At 38.0% G+C, this 14,946-nt stretch overlaps 2 protein-coding genes and 1 pseudogene across 2 annotated transcripts; all 3 read right to left on the bottom strand.

Annotated features, from left to right (window-relative positions):
- Positions 1–1,314: 1,314 nt before the first annotated feature.
- Positions 1,315–2,746, bottom strand: LOC103942780 (putative F-box protein At3g58860). The gene is made up of 2 exons (XM_048578742.1): positions 1,619–2,746; positions 1,315–1,512 (listed from the first exon to the last, which is right to left on the bottom strand). Exons 1-2 carry the CDS (start codon positions 2,744–2,746, stop codon positions 1,315–1,317), a joined length of 1,326 nt encoding a protein of 441 aa, XP_048434699.1.
- A 1,393-nt stretch (positions 2,747–4,139) lies between these two features.
- LOC125474980 lies at positions 4,140–5,253 on the bottom strand (annotated as a pseudogene).
- A 5,662-nt stretch (positions 5,254–10,915) lies between these two features.
- Positions 10,916–13,388, bottom strand: LOC125474735. The gene is made up of 2 exons (XM_048578707.1): positions 12,751–13,388; positions 10,916–12,598 (listed from the first exon to the last, which is right to left on the bottom strand). Exon 2 carries the CDS (start codon positions 11,645–11,647, stop codon positions 11,009–11,011), a length of 639 nt encoding a protein of 212 aa, XP_048434664.1. The 5' UTR covers positions 11,648–12,598; positions 12,751–13,388; the 3' UTR covers positions 10,916–11,008.
- Between the last annotated feature and the right edge of the window lie 1,558 nt (positions 13,389–14,946).

Below are 14,946 nucleotides of genomic sequence, written 5' to 3'. Positions count from 1 at the left end.
GAACTTAAGGTAGGTGATTATTTGCTTGTTTAGTGGGTGCCACAACTCTCTTTGAGGATTTAAAAGAGGGTCTTAGCCCTTTTTTGGTTTACAGATCACTAACCAAGAGGGATTGTTGGCAGCGGAATTCGAATCGAGATATTTGTCTAACAAACAAAACAATCTTTACCAACTCAACCATTATTCATTGACTATTGATAACCTTTTTTTAATACAAGGATATTGATATTAGAAGGCCCAATTTTCTAAAATTTATTAGAAGAAGAAGAGGCCACAGGAAAAGAAAAATCAAGAAAGGCTTCAATAAAACTCTTCAAAACTTCATAAAACTTGCAAAGTCGTTAAATATACACTAGAAAGCACTGTTTTAAAAATTTCTGTCTACTGTTGCCTAAGCTGCTAGGCGGCTGACCACTGTCCCAATTAGTCCTTAGGCGTTTGAAAATTAAGAAAGTACACCTAGACCCGCTTAGGTGCCCGCCTAGGGTGCAATTCTCAAAATCGATAACTTTCATTTTGCAGGAATTCTCATTTAGACAGAAAATTGATAACTTTCATGTTGCAGCAATTCTCATTTACACAATATATAATAAATTTACATAAATCCGCATAGGTCCCGCCTAGGCTCTAGACCCCAGCATGCTGCCCGAATAATGCCTAACGTCTTTTAGATCCTTGCTACAGAGTGATCTAGGGCTCTTCGATGACGCAATTTTTGTTTGGTAAAGTCACAGATATTAGGACTAGGGTTAATAAATTAGATAATATTCCAACATATCGTGTCTTCTAAGTTTCATCTTGAGCGGTAAAACTTTATATAGATAGCTTGGACTTAATTTTATCCAACTATAGCCTAGAAAAGTCTTCAACTTGAAGATAACAAGAATATATGCTCATTAAATTTTGGTTACGGAGCCCAATCAACCTTATTTCATTGATATATCCCAAGATGCCACCCAACTATAATCGAGTTACATGCATTTATATACAATCCCATTTTACTACAAAGTTAGTTCTACTTATTCTTCTTCTTGTTTTATTTGTTTGGGTTGAGAAATTCATGTCTTTATCCCAAAAAAAAAAGAAAAAAAAAAAAAAGAATGGTGAAGGCAGACATACCAAGAAATTTTAGACTAAGTTAGTCGTATATGCTCTACAGAAAGATTATATAAAGGGATATAAACTGAGTGAATAAATGGATATGATGCAGATGGATTCACAAATAACTACTTGAAAAAAGTCAACTTTATAGTTCATCTCTAACAATATATCCTCAATCTCTTGGAATTTGCAAATCCTCGTCCAAACATAGGGTCAAAAAGCATCCAGTGGATCGACTAACTGTGGAAAAATTGTCTCTGCAGAAGGAGCAACCCAACACAAGGAGTTTATCGTATCAGAGTATTCTGTCTCAGTTCTTGGAGGATTAAGCGCCATGAGCCGGAGGGACTTTATGAGACCAGGCAATGGCGAAGAGAAGGTGTGTCTGAATTCATCTGGAAAGATTACAACCTACACCAAATTCACAATCAACAAATTAAAAATCCAAAATGTGAATTTTTTCAACATATAACTGCACAACGTAGACTGATGAAAGCAAAAACGGATACGTACGTACCTTAAAATTGCAAACAATGAGGGTTACATTTTCTGAGCAAGAAAACTCTTTAAGAAAATCTGCCAGTGTAGGGAAATATTTCCATGGCCCGTTGAAAGCGTTGAGTAAATCTTCGTCCCAAAATTCGTTCAGTGAGATGGTGGTCTCCCTCAAACTTGGAGCTATCAAAGAAACTTTGGACTTTAAATAACCAGAGAAATCAAAAGAAACTAGATTTGGAGCAGTGATTGTGGCTTTCAAACTATCATGACATCCCCATATATGTAATCGTTTTAGGTGCTGAGCATGAACATCGATATTCTTCAAGTTGTAGGAATCATACAACATTATACTCTCAAGAAGCGAAAAGCTCAATGAAATGAACGTAAAAGATTCAAGATTCGGAGCATCCCAAACTACGATAACCCGAGCATTGCAATGCTCAACTTCCAAGAACTTGAGACTAGAACTCACAAGATTAATGTTATCGTCTTTTTCAAAATAGGAGGAAGTTAATGACAAGTACTCAATGGAAGGGCACTCCTGAATTAAGAAAAATAGAGCATCACTTTCAAAGCGCACGGTTTTGAGGCTCATAATTTTCAAAGAGGGAAGAAGGCTTATATGCACAGTCCCCTCATTATGTATGTCCATGTTCTTTATTCTCACGTACTTCAAACTGAGAGTAGTTAAAGATTTTGCATCAAGCAAACTCATTCGAGATATGATGTAGTAGTGCCTCCAGTCCCAATCGCTCTGAAATAATCTACCTAGGGTTATGTCTAACTCTTTGACGTTTCTCTCAAACGAGCAAGTCAACAACTTATCTACGATCTTGGCGTCCTCTTTGTACAGGTACCCTGTCATGCGAATCCTAAGTTTATCTAATGTATGTTTCTTTTGCTCATCCTTCACAAAGAGTTCCAGGTACTTCTTCAAGATGTTGATGAACTTTCTGTGTTGATCATGATCAAGATTTTCGTCATCACTACCCTCGTCGAAATCTAATATGGAGCACAAACACCAGGCGCGGTCCCATTGCTTAGCAAGAAAGCTCATCCGGACAGCGGATTTAGCGGGAAGGATTCGGATGATGTTTTGGATGACAAGGTCAGGTAAGTGAAACTCTAATGGCTTGACGACGGCCATGACCGTTTTGGTTATGATGGAGTTTGGGTTGCGGGGTTTTTTTTTCTCTCTTTTGCGTATGCATGCGTGAATGCCGACGGTACTAAAAGAGGGTATGATTTATAAGCATTAAGGAATTAATATTCTTTAGCTAGAAGGAATAGAAACCCTTGACCCAGAAGGAATACGAAACCTTGTACCTTTTGGTTTTGCTCCTCCATTTTGCTAGGGGGTTCAAAAGTTGTAACATCTTCGGTGAAAGATGTAAAATGTCTTGAACAACTTAAAAAACCAATTTAAAAGTCTAATTCATCAGAACGTTACTTTGATTCCTAAATAAAGAGAAATGATTCTTATACATTTTGTTCTCTTTCTGCATTTTATTTATTTTTATCATTTGATTCTTCTTTAATTCAATTAATTTAATAACAAAAAAATAATTAAATAGTGCATGGAAATCACTATAAATAAAAATATGTTACTAATATAACATTTCCGTCTGAATTTTGAAATGAAAAGAGGCACCAAACTAAAAGTTAGTTGATCACGAAAAGGATACAGGATTCAAGCTACCCATGACAAGCTCATCCATTTGCAAATAAATGGGCCATTTGTTCCGTCTATCACTACTACATTAGCATGATGTGCGGAACAAATGAGTTAGAAGCATTACTAGCAGGGTTCGACATGTCTTTAACAATGGAAGCATTACTAGCAGGATTCGACATGTTTTTAACAATAGAAGCACAACCAAGGCCCATGGATCCATTGGAATACCGAAACATAGTTGAATTTTTCGTAAATAGGCAAGGTCATGCATCCAATATTGTTTGAGGTACATGCAAGTCACCCTAAACTCATATTCACCTTAAACTCCATATATTCATGCTCCACATGGGTTTTGGTTGGTGGAGGTATCCATATGGAAGACAAGCAAGTGAAGGAGACACAATGTCTTTGTACAGCCACCAAAGAATCCACCGTGGAAACAAGTATACAGGATGTTTCTGTATTTGGTAAACAAGAATGCCTATTTGGGTCATAGTTCAAAGTAGCCTTTCCTCCAAGAACACAAACACAACCCACTTTCATAGAAGCAAATCCCATGAATCATTGGGGAGTTTCAGTGTATTTTGAAATTTTTTTGGTATACTCCAAGCCATTATAAAAATTTTAAGAGAAAATTGTAGTAATAATCTTTTCAATTTCACTTAATTAGAGTAATGGTCCATCAACTAAAAATATTGATTATGGGTTCTTAACTCGTCAAAATGTGCAGCTATAATCATTTTCATCAACTCTTTTACAACTTTCATCAAAATGAGATACCATTACTTCAACTGAGTTAAAGATGAGAGCCAATTAGTCTAATCATTAATTTTAAAAACAGATTTGAATTTATAAGGACCAAATATCCAACAACTGATTTGTGATTTAGTCAAAACAATGAAATTAAACAAGTTCAGCTCACGATATGATACAATTACAGACACACCCACCTTAACCTTCATCTCTCGCTCAACTAGCTTTAGCTAAATACATTTGTGCCTTCCACTATACTTTTCCTTCGCCACAGTTACACTTACAAGCGTACAGAGAGATGGAACTAGTTCATCGTCCTTAGTGACCCAGGCTTCCATGATGGCGATGAATTCCGTTCTCTCCGCAAGCAGATAAAACACAAGAAAATTGACCATCTGAATTAAGATCAAGACTAAAAGTTTGTCATCATCATCCTTAATTAAATCCACAACGTAAAGCATCTACCTTGACCTGAGAATCACCTGACAACTGAAGCTCCACCACCACCACTTGAACCACCACTCTTCCCAACCCCTCCACCTCCCATTCCCATATGGTGCTGTTGATACCCACCACCAGAACCGTACATGTGTCCCCTGATGATGATTATGTTGACCCATCATCACCATTCCACCATACCCTCCATTATACCCACCACCACTTATCCCAGAGCTGACACCGCCGCCTCCGCCACCACCAGACGCCGCACCTCCGCCTCCGCTGCTACTATCTTTCTCTCTGCCGACACCTCCGCCGCCCATGGTGCTCTTCTCGCCCTCCATCTCCCGATACTTTTGCAAATAAATCTTGAGCGGCTCCACGTACTCCTCGAACCCCAACGTGGTCATCGCCCATAGCAAATCGTCGCCGTTGATCGTCTTCCTCTTCTCCCTCTGGCACTTGTCGGAGGCCTCACCAGTGACGAAACTGATGAACTCCGACACGCACTCCTGTAGCGTCTCCTTCGCGTCCTTGGATATCTTTGCGTTCGCCGGCAGCGCCTTCTTCATGATCCGGCTCACGTTCGCGATCGGCAGGAAGCGGTCCTGCTCACGCGCGGACAACTCCCCGCTCTGCCCGTGGCTGACGTCGTTGGGCCCTCCCGAGTCGTTATCCGAATCGGCCATTCCGGGAGTTTCGTGGGGTTGGGAATCTCAGATGGCTTCGTCGTAGGGGCGAGGCGGGAGAGAGAGGGAGAAGTTGGGGTCCGTTGGATCTAGCGGGGTAATAACGAATCCGGAAGATAAACGTGGATTTTTCTGGACCGTTTGTTTCTCGATAAGTTGTGGATTAGGTGGGGGGTTTTGGGCTGTTGGATTAGGGTGTGGGACTTTGATCGAACGGATGTGGAATTGACACGCAAGCTGCTGTTTGTTTTGAGATTCTTCAGGCGGCTGCTGCAGCTTTAGCTCCAGGCTGTAGCCGAGTCGAAAAAGTTAAGTGATTGAAAAATCTATACCGTTGTTTTTCCCAAAAAATAAAAAAGATCTGTACCGTTGAATCTATCGGATCGCAGATGTGGTCTTTTCTTAGTCGTTAGTGAAAGCCGTGGCTAATGCTAACGTAGCAGGCAGTTTGTTGACGGTACAGAAAACCCTAGGAGGAGATGTAAGGCTTGCGTGACAATATATGTCATAAATCATGTGTAGATGCTTGACAAAAATTTAAAAATTTAAAAATCATGTGTAGATGTCAATTTTGCCAACAAAATATTTCCACAAGTTATCTTTATTTTGTATGACAATCACTTACTAAAGAACAGAGTAACGTTCGAAAAATTCTTATTTTTAATTGTTTCTCAAATATGTTATGATTGAATATGTGTTTATTTTTCATTTGAATCTAATTTAAAAACTAATCGATTCGCACTTATAAGTTGTAATTAACATCAAAATGTTAGCATTTAGTATACGATCTATTGATATTCTAATTTACTTGTAAATGAGAAGTTTAAGGCTCGATTCTCGTCAAAGACGAATTTGAATCACATTATTGCTAGCCTATTGTGAGGCTTAGCCCACCTCTCATCCTGGAATTTTATTTTCAAAGAATAAACTTACCAAGTACAAAATTACAAGGCACAAAACATACAAAAATATATTTGTGATGGCGGTTCTTCCTTCTAATGACCGTCATATCTATGATTTTTTTCTCCCCAATGAAGCAACAGGAATTGGTCTGTAGAACCTATAAAAAGAATAGTAATTATCCTGGCCCTTGCTATTCCTCTTTTCAGGCGAGTGGACTTATACAAAAGTAATTATTGTTTAGAGTGAATAATAAAGATAATTAATTTCACTGCATTTGTCTTTGCCTTCCTAAAATAGGTGGAGATACTCTAAGTCTCAGATAGCCAGCCCTTTTAGCTTGGATGAGGCCTATTTATAACAAGCAGTAATTTATAACAAAATACATGAAGAACAATTCAGATTGAAAAGAAAAGGTAAAACAATTTGAGAAATATATGTGGATAGGATAAAGTAGGTCTAAGGCTCCAAAGCTTCTAATCTGAGTTTAGCAGGAGATGGAGAAGGAACCACTTTGGACAAGGTGCTATATGGGCATCCGTGCCTCTTTTTTACTTATTACTACGATCTAGTAGTATTCTTTTTTATTTATAAGTGATCTTAAGTTTGATTCTTGCCAAAGACGAATTTGAACCACACTATTGTTAGCTCATTGTGAGGTTAAGTTCATCCCCCTCCCTCTTAGAGTAGATAATATCGTTTGTTCAAAAAAAAAAAACATTTATTACTAGAGCTCAATAAGACTTTTGCTGAATTAGAACCATTTAATTTTGAGTATCTCCAATGGAGTCCCTACAACCGTATAGTCCCTAAATATAGGGACAAAAAACTTATAATGGGCCAAAATTGAAGTCCTCAAAGTATTTCAATATATAGGGACATGCCTGATACTTGAAAGAAATTCTCAAATAAAAAGACTAATACAGGAACTCAAAGAGTGGACCCCATATTAATTTTGAGTGAGAATGCTACTGCTCTTTATGTGTTTTTCCTTATTTTTTGAACCCATCCACATGGGACAGGTTCTCATTAATTTTCTCTTGTAGCTTTTTATTTTATTAACTCTTGAAAAATTAATGGTAGAGATAGCTTTTTAATTATTATTAATGGTCACAATTGTAAGATCCCACATCGCCCAGGGGTGAGGATCCTGTAAGCCTTATATGTATATTCTCATCTCTACCTAGCACGAGGCCTTTTGGGAGTTCACTGGCTTTGGGCTCCATCGGAACTTCGAAATTAAGCGAGTTCGCGCGAGAGCAATCCCATGATAGGTGACCCACTAAGAAGTTCTCGTGTGAGTTCCCAGAAACAAAACCGTGAGGGCGTGGTCGGGGCCCAAAGTGGACAATATCGTGCTACGGTAGAGTCAAGTCGGGATGTGATGGGGGCCCGGGCCGAGATGGGACAATTTGGTATCAGAGCCAATTCCTAGCTAGAAATAGGGGTGGGCATAAAAACCGCCAAACCGCAAAACCGCATCGAATCGTAAGAAAAAAAACCGAAAAAAACCGTGTTGACCGGAAAAGTCAACTTTGAGTGAAAACCGAACCGAACCGTTCAAACCGGTTCCGGTTCCGGTTTCGAATGACCAAGAACCGGCCGAACCGAACCGTTTTATTAATAATAAATAAATAATTATATATACACACACATGTCATGGTATAATAGGTTGAAAAATGGTTGAAAAATTGTGTACAGGAGCTGCTGCTGCTTCTTGCTTGCTCTCTGAAGTCTGAAAACCTGCAATTTGCTTCATCATTTTTTTGTTTGTTGACTAATTGACCAGTGCATATGTATTTTAGTTGTCTCTTTTTGTTGACTTGGTGCCACTAACAAAGACATTTGCATTAAAAAAGATGTGTTGTATGCAACTTTATGTAATCAGTTTTAGAAGATGTATTTGAATGCATAATGATTTGGTGTTCAAATAATTTATTATTAGGAACCGTAAACTGGCAAGAACCGAATCGGAACCGGTGTAGACCGAACCGTAATGTTCTAGAAATAAATTTAAATGGAACCGCACCGAATCGAACCGTTAATATATTTCGGTTTCGGTTCCAATTTAAGGGTGGAACCGCACCGTGCCCACCCCTAGCTAGAAATGTGTCGACGAGGACGTCGGGCCCCTAAGGGGGGGTGGATTGTAAGATCCCACATCGCCTAGGGGTGAGGATCCTGTAAGCCTTATATGTATATTCCAATATCTACCTAGCATGAGGCCTTTTGGGAGCTTACTGGCTTCGGGTTCCATCGGAACTCCAAAGTTAAGCAAGTTCGCGCGAGAGCAATCCCATGATGGGTGACCTGCTGGGAAGTTCTCGTGTGAGTTCCCAGAAACAAAACCATGAAGGCGTGGTTAGGGCCCAACGCGAACGATATCGTGCTATGGTGGAGTCAAGCCCGGGATGTAGTGGGGGCCCGGGCTGAGATTTGACAATTACCAAATTGACACACCCCGACCCGGAATGTCTGTTAGGACTCCGAATCGAGCTGTGTTAGCTGACACCTGGAAGGTGACGAAACCATAAAGTGTAGTGATATGGAAAATTTGAATAAACTTAAACCTAATAGTGCCTAAATATCAGAGTGACGAAGCCATAAAGTGTAGTGATGTGGAAAATTTGAATAAACTTAAACCTAAGAATGCCTAAATATCAGGGTGCACTGGTGAGGCCTGGGCCTCCACCATATCCCGGGCCGGGATGTGACAACAATACTCCAACAAAATGAACAATAATTTTTTAATATGTCAGTCCCTACATTTAAGAATTATACTATAAGGATTTTCCATTGCTGACAATATTCTTTTAAGGAATTGAATATTCTTTTAAAACCCCTAAATAAGTCCTCAAAGTTGGTGATGGGAGTTCATAAGTAAGACTCCCATTGGAGATGCTCTAAAAATATGATATTTGCAATTGTAGAGATACAGAAGAAATATTGTTGAAGTGTGCTAACATATAGTTTATTTAAGCTTCAAAATTATATTGTAATATTTTGTTCTCTAATAGAAATTCACAAAAAACTTGTCCACTTTGACAAAGTCATGTAATTTACTGGTTCTTTTGTTGAATTTGTAACAGAAATTGTTCCTTAGGGTTTCTTGGGAGACCTTAAAGCTGCACAAGAGGGAAGAAAAATGATGTAATTGGACTTGAGGACCCATCTCGAAACGGCTAGTTTGAAACGGGTTGGGTTAGGTCCGATTCCAAAACTTGGAATCCCTATACCCACCTTGCCCCGCCCCACCCCCTATTGCATTTCAAAACGGGTTTGGTCCAGTCCCTCCAAATTTGAGCCCATTCCAATTTGTGCCCACCTCTATTATCTTAAAGGAAGGAGTATTGATCCAGGAATACTTGAAACACAATTAAAACTAGAGGTGCTTGTGAATTTCTTCCATGAATTTGTGAGAGCTGTCAATTTTCCCTTGAACTTTAATTTTAGCCAATTTTTTCCTTCACTTTAATTTAGCCAATTTCCCCACTTGAACTTATATGATTGGTTTTTTTCCTTATAACTTTAATTTTAGTCGGTTATCCCCTTAACTTTAATTTATAATTGACCAATTCACCCCGGGCGTTGGATTTTGGAAATTTTCATCCCTCTTGGTCACATGCACAACACATGACAATTGTCTGAGGGCAAAAAGGTAATTTTATTCCTAATATGGACAACATATTTTTTTTTCTTTTCTTCTCTTCCGCTAGTTCACTCTATATACTTTTTGTTTGAATTTTATCCCTAATGTAGATAACTATGAATCTTCTTCATGGTCTTACTTTTTCAGCAAAAGGTTGGGTTGTGAAGCCATTTCATTAGCCTTCTTTGTGACTAGATTCACATGACCGTCTGAGATATTTCAATTCAAGACCTAAATTCAAATAAGAAAAGTAATTACTCATCTCAACAAACTCATTACTAGAAAGTGGCCAATTATGTATTTTTTTTTTGGGTAATCAACTAAACTTAAAGTTTGTATGAGAAATTGGACAATTATAAAAGTTTAGAGGGTAATCGGCTAAAATTAAAGTTTAGGGAGATTGATAGCTCCTTATAAGTTCCCGGGGAGGGGAAGGGAGGGGGCGGGGGTTGGTAATCGGTGAATACCTTCTAAAAGCAAGGTGCAAAGAGGTGTATACTTGGATATGTGAACTAAGAAGAGAAATAGATAGAAAGAAATATACATCTCGTGCACACAATTATCTAATGAAGTTGATGTTCTATCATCAAACTAATTAGCAATATGAAAAGTAGCCCAACTACGTATAAATATATGAAAGAGCTCTCCTCCCATTACAGTACCTCTCGTATAACAACTTCAGCTTGTGGCGACTAAGAAATTAACCTTGTCAAGTTTACTTGTGTTCACTATATTAATACAGTATACTTAGTCTGAAGATCTGATCCAGTTTGTAATACACTCTGAAGATCAGATTCAGTTTATAATTGATAATTCTTAATGCAGTAATTGCATAGATGCTACTAGTCAACTCAATGACTAGTTAACTTATATTGATTTAACAAAAGGTTTATTAATCTTCACCCTGAAATGTCCTCCAGAATCCACAAAAGGAATAAAAGGAGATCTAAAATCGTGACGAGTGATGCCGTATATACAGACAGCAAAAAGAAGTTGAGAAGAAAAGGAAAAGCAAGTGGAATTCCAACAAAATATAATTTTTTTTTGACCTTCAATTAAACTTTTTGTACTTTAATTACTGTGCAGTAGGAGAAAAGAAAAGGGCCATAGTACAAGTGCTTTGGTGGGAATCCAAAGCTTGTCAAAAAGCAGAAGCAGCTTACCGTGCACAACATCATAACACAAAGTAGCCAATTGCACATAAGCGAAATGTAAAGTTGTAAACTTTATCTTCAACCAAATCCATGGAGGATCAAAAACATAAAAATGGTCATAAAATTGAATAAAAGAAGAAGAAGGTAACTCTCAAGCTTCAATCTCAAACCTTGAACACTTGATGGATCCCATGGATAAGTCGATTTCGAACAAATTTTCTTCCTCATTCATCTCAGCCAAAAGCTCCAATATAGTATGCTGCTTAAAAATGGACAGACCTGGCATTTTCTGCTGCAGGTTAACCACTGAGTCATGCTCCTTGTGACCGACATAGTATCCACCCGGGAGGGCTATTTCGATGAGGCTATCCTCGTCGGAAATGGAGCCATCTGAGAAATCTGGGCTCCGAGCCACACTGTCTCCAAACGACCAGTCAACTAATTCAGAATCATCACTGGTTGATAAGTGATCAAGGCATTCACTTTCTGATATCAAATCCGGTGAGCTCAGTTGTGCTTCTTCAGCATCCTTCTCTTGTGGGGTAGCACTTTGATGTTTTGCATCTTCCAAGCAAGGAATGAACAGTTTTTCTTCAACTAACTTATTCTCAACCAGATGAAGAGGTTTTTGCTTAGAAAATGGGAAAAAAAAGGTCGAGAAAATCAGTACCATAGATGTTAGGAAGATGGAGAGGAATCCAAACCCCATGAATCCAATCAATACAAGGAATGGAGCAAGAACAAGCAACAAAGGTGGTGGAAATCTGAAGAACCACAAAGGAGTAGCCATTTGACCTTCAAGTAATTTTTCCAACTCCACGAATTACTCAAGCCTGAGTAAGTAATTATTGGAAGGAAAAATTAGGGTAAGTGGAGAGAAAACTTTCCTTTTCGTTGGATTTGAATATTGTACAGTAAATATAAGTTTGGTAGAGATATGTAGAGAAGAATACTAAAGGGTAAATTCTGGAAACAAAATTATATATTGCAGAAAGGTGGTAGTCTGCCTGTTTTCAACTCCAGAATAAGCAAGAAAATAGTATGTAAAAATCAAAATGAAAGAGCCACAGGAGTAGCCCAATGGTAAAAGTGGGTAGAGCCCTAGGTTAAATTAATAGGCTAGAGATCTAGAGTTCGAAATCCTCTTTCGTAATTAAAAAAAAAAATTGATCAAAACAGGAAAAAAATGAAAGGCTCAAAATTTTGAGGTTTCCTCAAATATTTTTAACAAAAACCTAGAAAGGAAAGTTCTGAATGGGGGATTTGAAGAAGAAACTGCAGATAAACAGTTGTCTGAGAAAGCATGAACAGGAAGGAGGAAGTATATATGAAACTAATTAAGCTGTAAGCTGTGCTTTGAGATTTGAGGAAAGAGGAAGCCGCAGCTAAATTAATTCAACTAGTTTGCAATGAGGAAGCAAGTAGGTAAGGAGAAGAACAAATATATTAGGTATTTTATTACTAAATAAAATGGAGGAGTTGTACTAAAGGGTTCTCTCATCACAGACTCAATACACAGTTCCCAACAGTCCCCAATTAAACAAAAAACTGGGTTTCTGTGTTTTCTAACACCTACCACACCAATCAAGTAAGTTTATCAAGTTTATCTCTGCAACTGATTCTCTTGAAAAACCCAAAACCTCCATAGTTTTTTCCCTGTATTGGTTTACACAGACTGAGTGCTTGGAAATGAGAGGAAACCATGTGCTCCCATCTGAGCTCACCACATGGCACTTTCCATCTAACAAACAAAAAAGATAAATCACAAGAAGAAAGAAAAAAAAAAAAAACAGTGAACCAAAGATTAATTAGTAATTTAGCTTATATTGTTATGCTTTCTTCAACATTTCTACTCATCAACCCCAAGATTAATGAATAATAGAAGTACTCTACCTGACTTTCAGTAAAGATAATGCTCATTTTCTCCTCTAAAGATAAATTTGTTTTTCTTGATGACGCTCACTCAAAAGACCCACTTGTCTGCAGATTGCTTTCACACTTTCTGACACTTCAATACCTTTGAAAGCTATGGCTGGTCTCCTTGGAGATCCATCATCAACAAATACTATTTCTTAGGAAGCAATTTACAGGAAGAGTAGCTAGCTCCCACTCAAATTATGACCCCTCAGTCAAATTTCAGCCTTGTAAAGTGGCAATAACATGCAAACCTAAAAGAGTAGCTGACATCCATGCAATCTCTAAAGCTTCATGCATGCGCAGGCAGTTATTTCTGAACCAACTCAATTGAATTCCTTCGAATTAAGAAATGAAGGGACAAAAGCAACAAGACATGGTCACATAGTCATCATTAAAGAAAATTAAAATGAAAAAAAAAAAAAAAAAGGTGGAGTGTAGATAATTCCTAGCTTGATGATAAATGGATAGAAAACATTTAAATAGAAATCTCCTGCAATGATATAAAACGCATATTTAAGCGGGTCAGTGCTAATATTGGGGGTTTTAATTAATTTTATTAAATTAAATAAACTAATTAAAGTTAGAGAAAAGTATTACTGACTTTAGTGGAGGTGTCCAAAACGCATGGCTTTGTTCCTTGGCTTTTAAAACCAATCGACATGTCTCACTAAAAGGGTATGTAAAAGTAAATATAACACATAAGATTCTAAAAGATACTAAGCATCAGTCGGACGGGGGTTGAAGCCTAGCGTCTAGATTGCTATGCAGGGCCTAAGCAAACTAAGCGGATTTAAGTAAATTTATTATATATTGATTAAATATATGTCTATTTATACTTAAAACACACACACATAATTATATTAGGATACATGAATTGCAAACTAAAATGACATATAAATTATAAAGTATTAGAACATATTGAAAATATGGAGAATAAGCATATAATGAGTGTTCATCCAAGTATTCAGCAAGTCTCTTACATTTTATTGAAAAATTAAAATGCAAAATAAAAGTTATCAATTTTATGTCTAAATCATAGTCGCAATCTAGGCATGCACCTAGGTGGGCTAGGCGAACGCCTAAGCGGGTCTAGATGCATTTTCTTAATTTTCAAACGCCTAGGGACTAATTGGGCCTAGCGCCTAGGCGGAGATTTTTAGAACAGTGGTTGTACTTAACTCATTGCATTAGACAAGACATCTCCTTCGTTGTTGACCTATTAGTAAAGATGCAGAACCGCACCTACACGTAACCACTGAATTGATATTAAAGACGTTTTTCTACTACCCTGAAGGTACTGTGGATTTGGGCTAATCCCAACGCATCCTGAGTTCATCCAGCTCCCCTGATCCTTGGAATGATGTTTGCCTTGTTTGTTATGCTAACGCTGGTTACTTATCAAACTCGCACAAGGCACATCCCAAAATCGTTATGTCTTTACCGTTACGGATACCACAATATCTTGGAGGTCCACGATATGACCTTAGTTGCAAAATCTTTGAACCGCTACAAGAGTCAAGTGATTATACTTCTGGATACTCCTCCTGAGTTTGACAAAACTTCCAAATGAGAACTACAAGCATTGCATATAAATAGTTGGGCATACAATTCCTCGGACAAGCTTCTAGAAGGTTGACTTCGGCAGTGACGTCATCTAGAGGTCAGCAAGGATGTCTCGAACCGGCATGCATGACTTCAATCTCCTGATGCTTTACTGATATGATGTAGACGCAATATGTATTGGCGTTGACTTCGTATATGAGGTAGACCCAATATGTGAGATCGGCAAGGGTTTAGGGGTGGCCTAGGCGCTAGCCTAGACGAGTCTAGACGCACTTCCTTAATTTTTAAACACTTAGGAAATTTTCAGAACAATGATAACACATAACATTTCCTTGCAAGAACATGTGTGAAAAGAGGAGAGATTTTTTAATGTGATGGTAATACGACCCGGTACGCTAAGTGTCGTAATACAAGTGGTTGGATACTTACACTCACTTTTACTATAACACTTAGTGTAGCAGACCGTATTCCTAGCACACTAAATTTTTTTTGTAAAATAGGGTGCATACCATGCAGTATAGCACACTTCTTTCTTTATTTTACCCATAAACTAAGGCATGTTCTTCTCTCTAGTTCGATTGTATTATTTGTATTGTTGTTGAGGTGGTA

This window comes from the organism of the source record quoted next, unplaced genomic scaffold (genome assembly GCF_019419815.1).
Source record: "Pyrus x bretschneideri cultivar Hongxiangsu unplaced genomic scaffold, Pyrus_bretschneideri_v1 Contig13, whole genome shotgun sequence".
Classification (NCBI taxonomy): domain Eukaryota; kingdom Viridiplantae; phylum Streptophyta; class Magnoliopsida; order Rosales; family Rosaceae; genus Pyrus; species Pyrus x bretschneideri.
The sequence above is the reverse complement of the archived record's forward strand: the minus strand, read 5'-3'. Positions and strand labels throughout refer to the sequence as shown.

Bases quoted from the DNA above. Each gene is read 5' to 3' on its own strand.
- LOC103942780 (XM_048578742.1), bottom strand. From the start codon at position 2,746: ATGGCCGTCGTCAAGCCATTAGAGTTTCACTTACCTGACCTTGTCATC. The intron at 1,513-1,618 runs GTACGTACGTAT...AATTTGGTGTAG, and splicing joins TCATTGTTTGCAATTTTAAG to GTTGTAATCTTTCCAGATGA.
- LOC125474735 (XM_048578707.1), bottom strand. From the start codon at position 11,647: ATGGCTACTCCTTTGTGGTTCTTCAGATTTCCACCACCTTTGTTGCTT.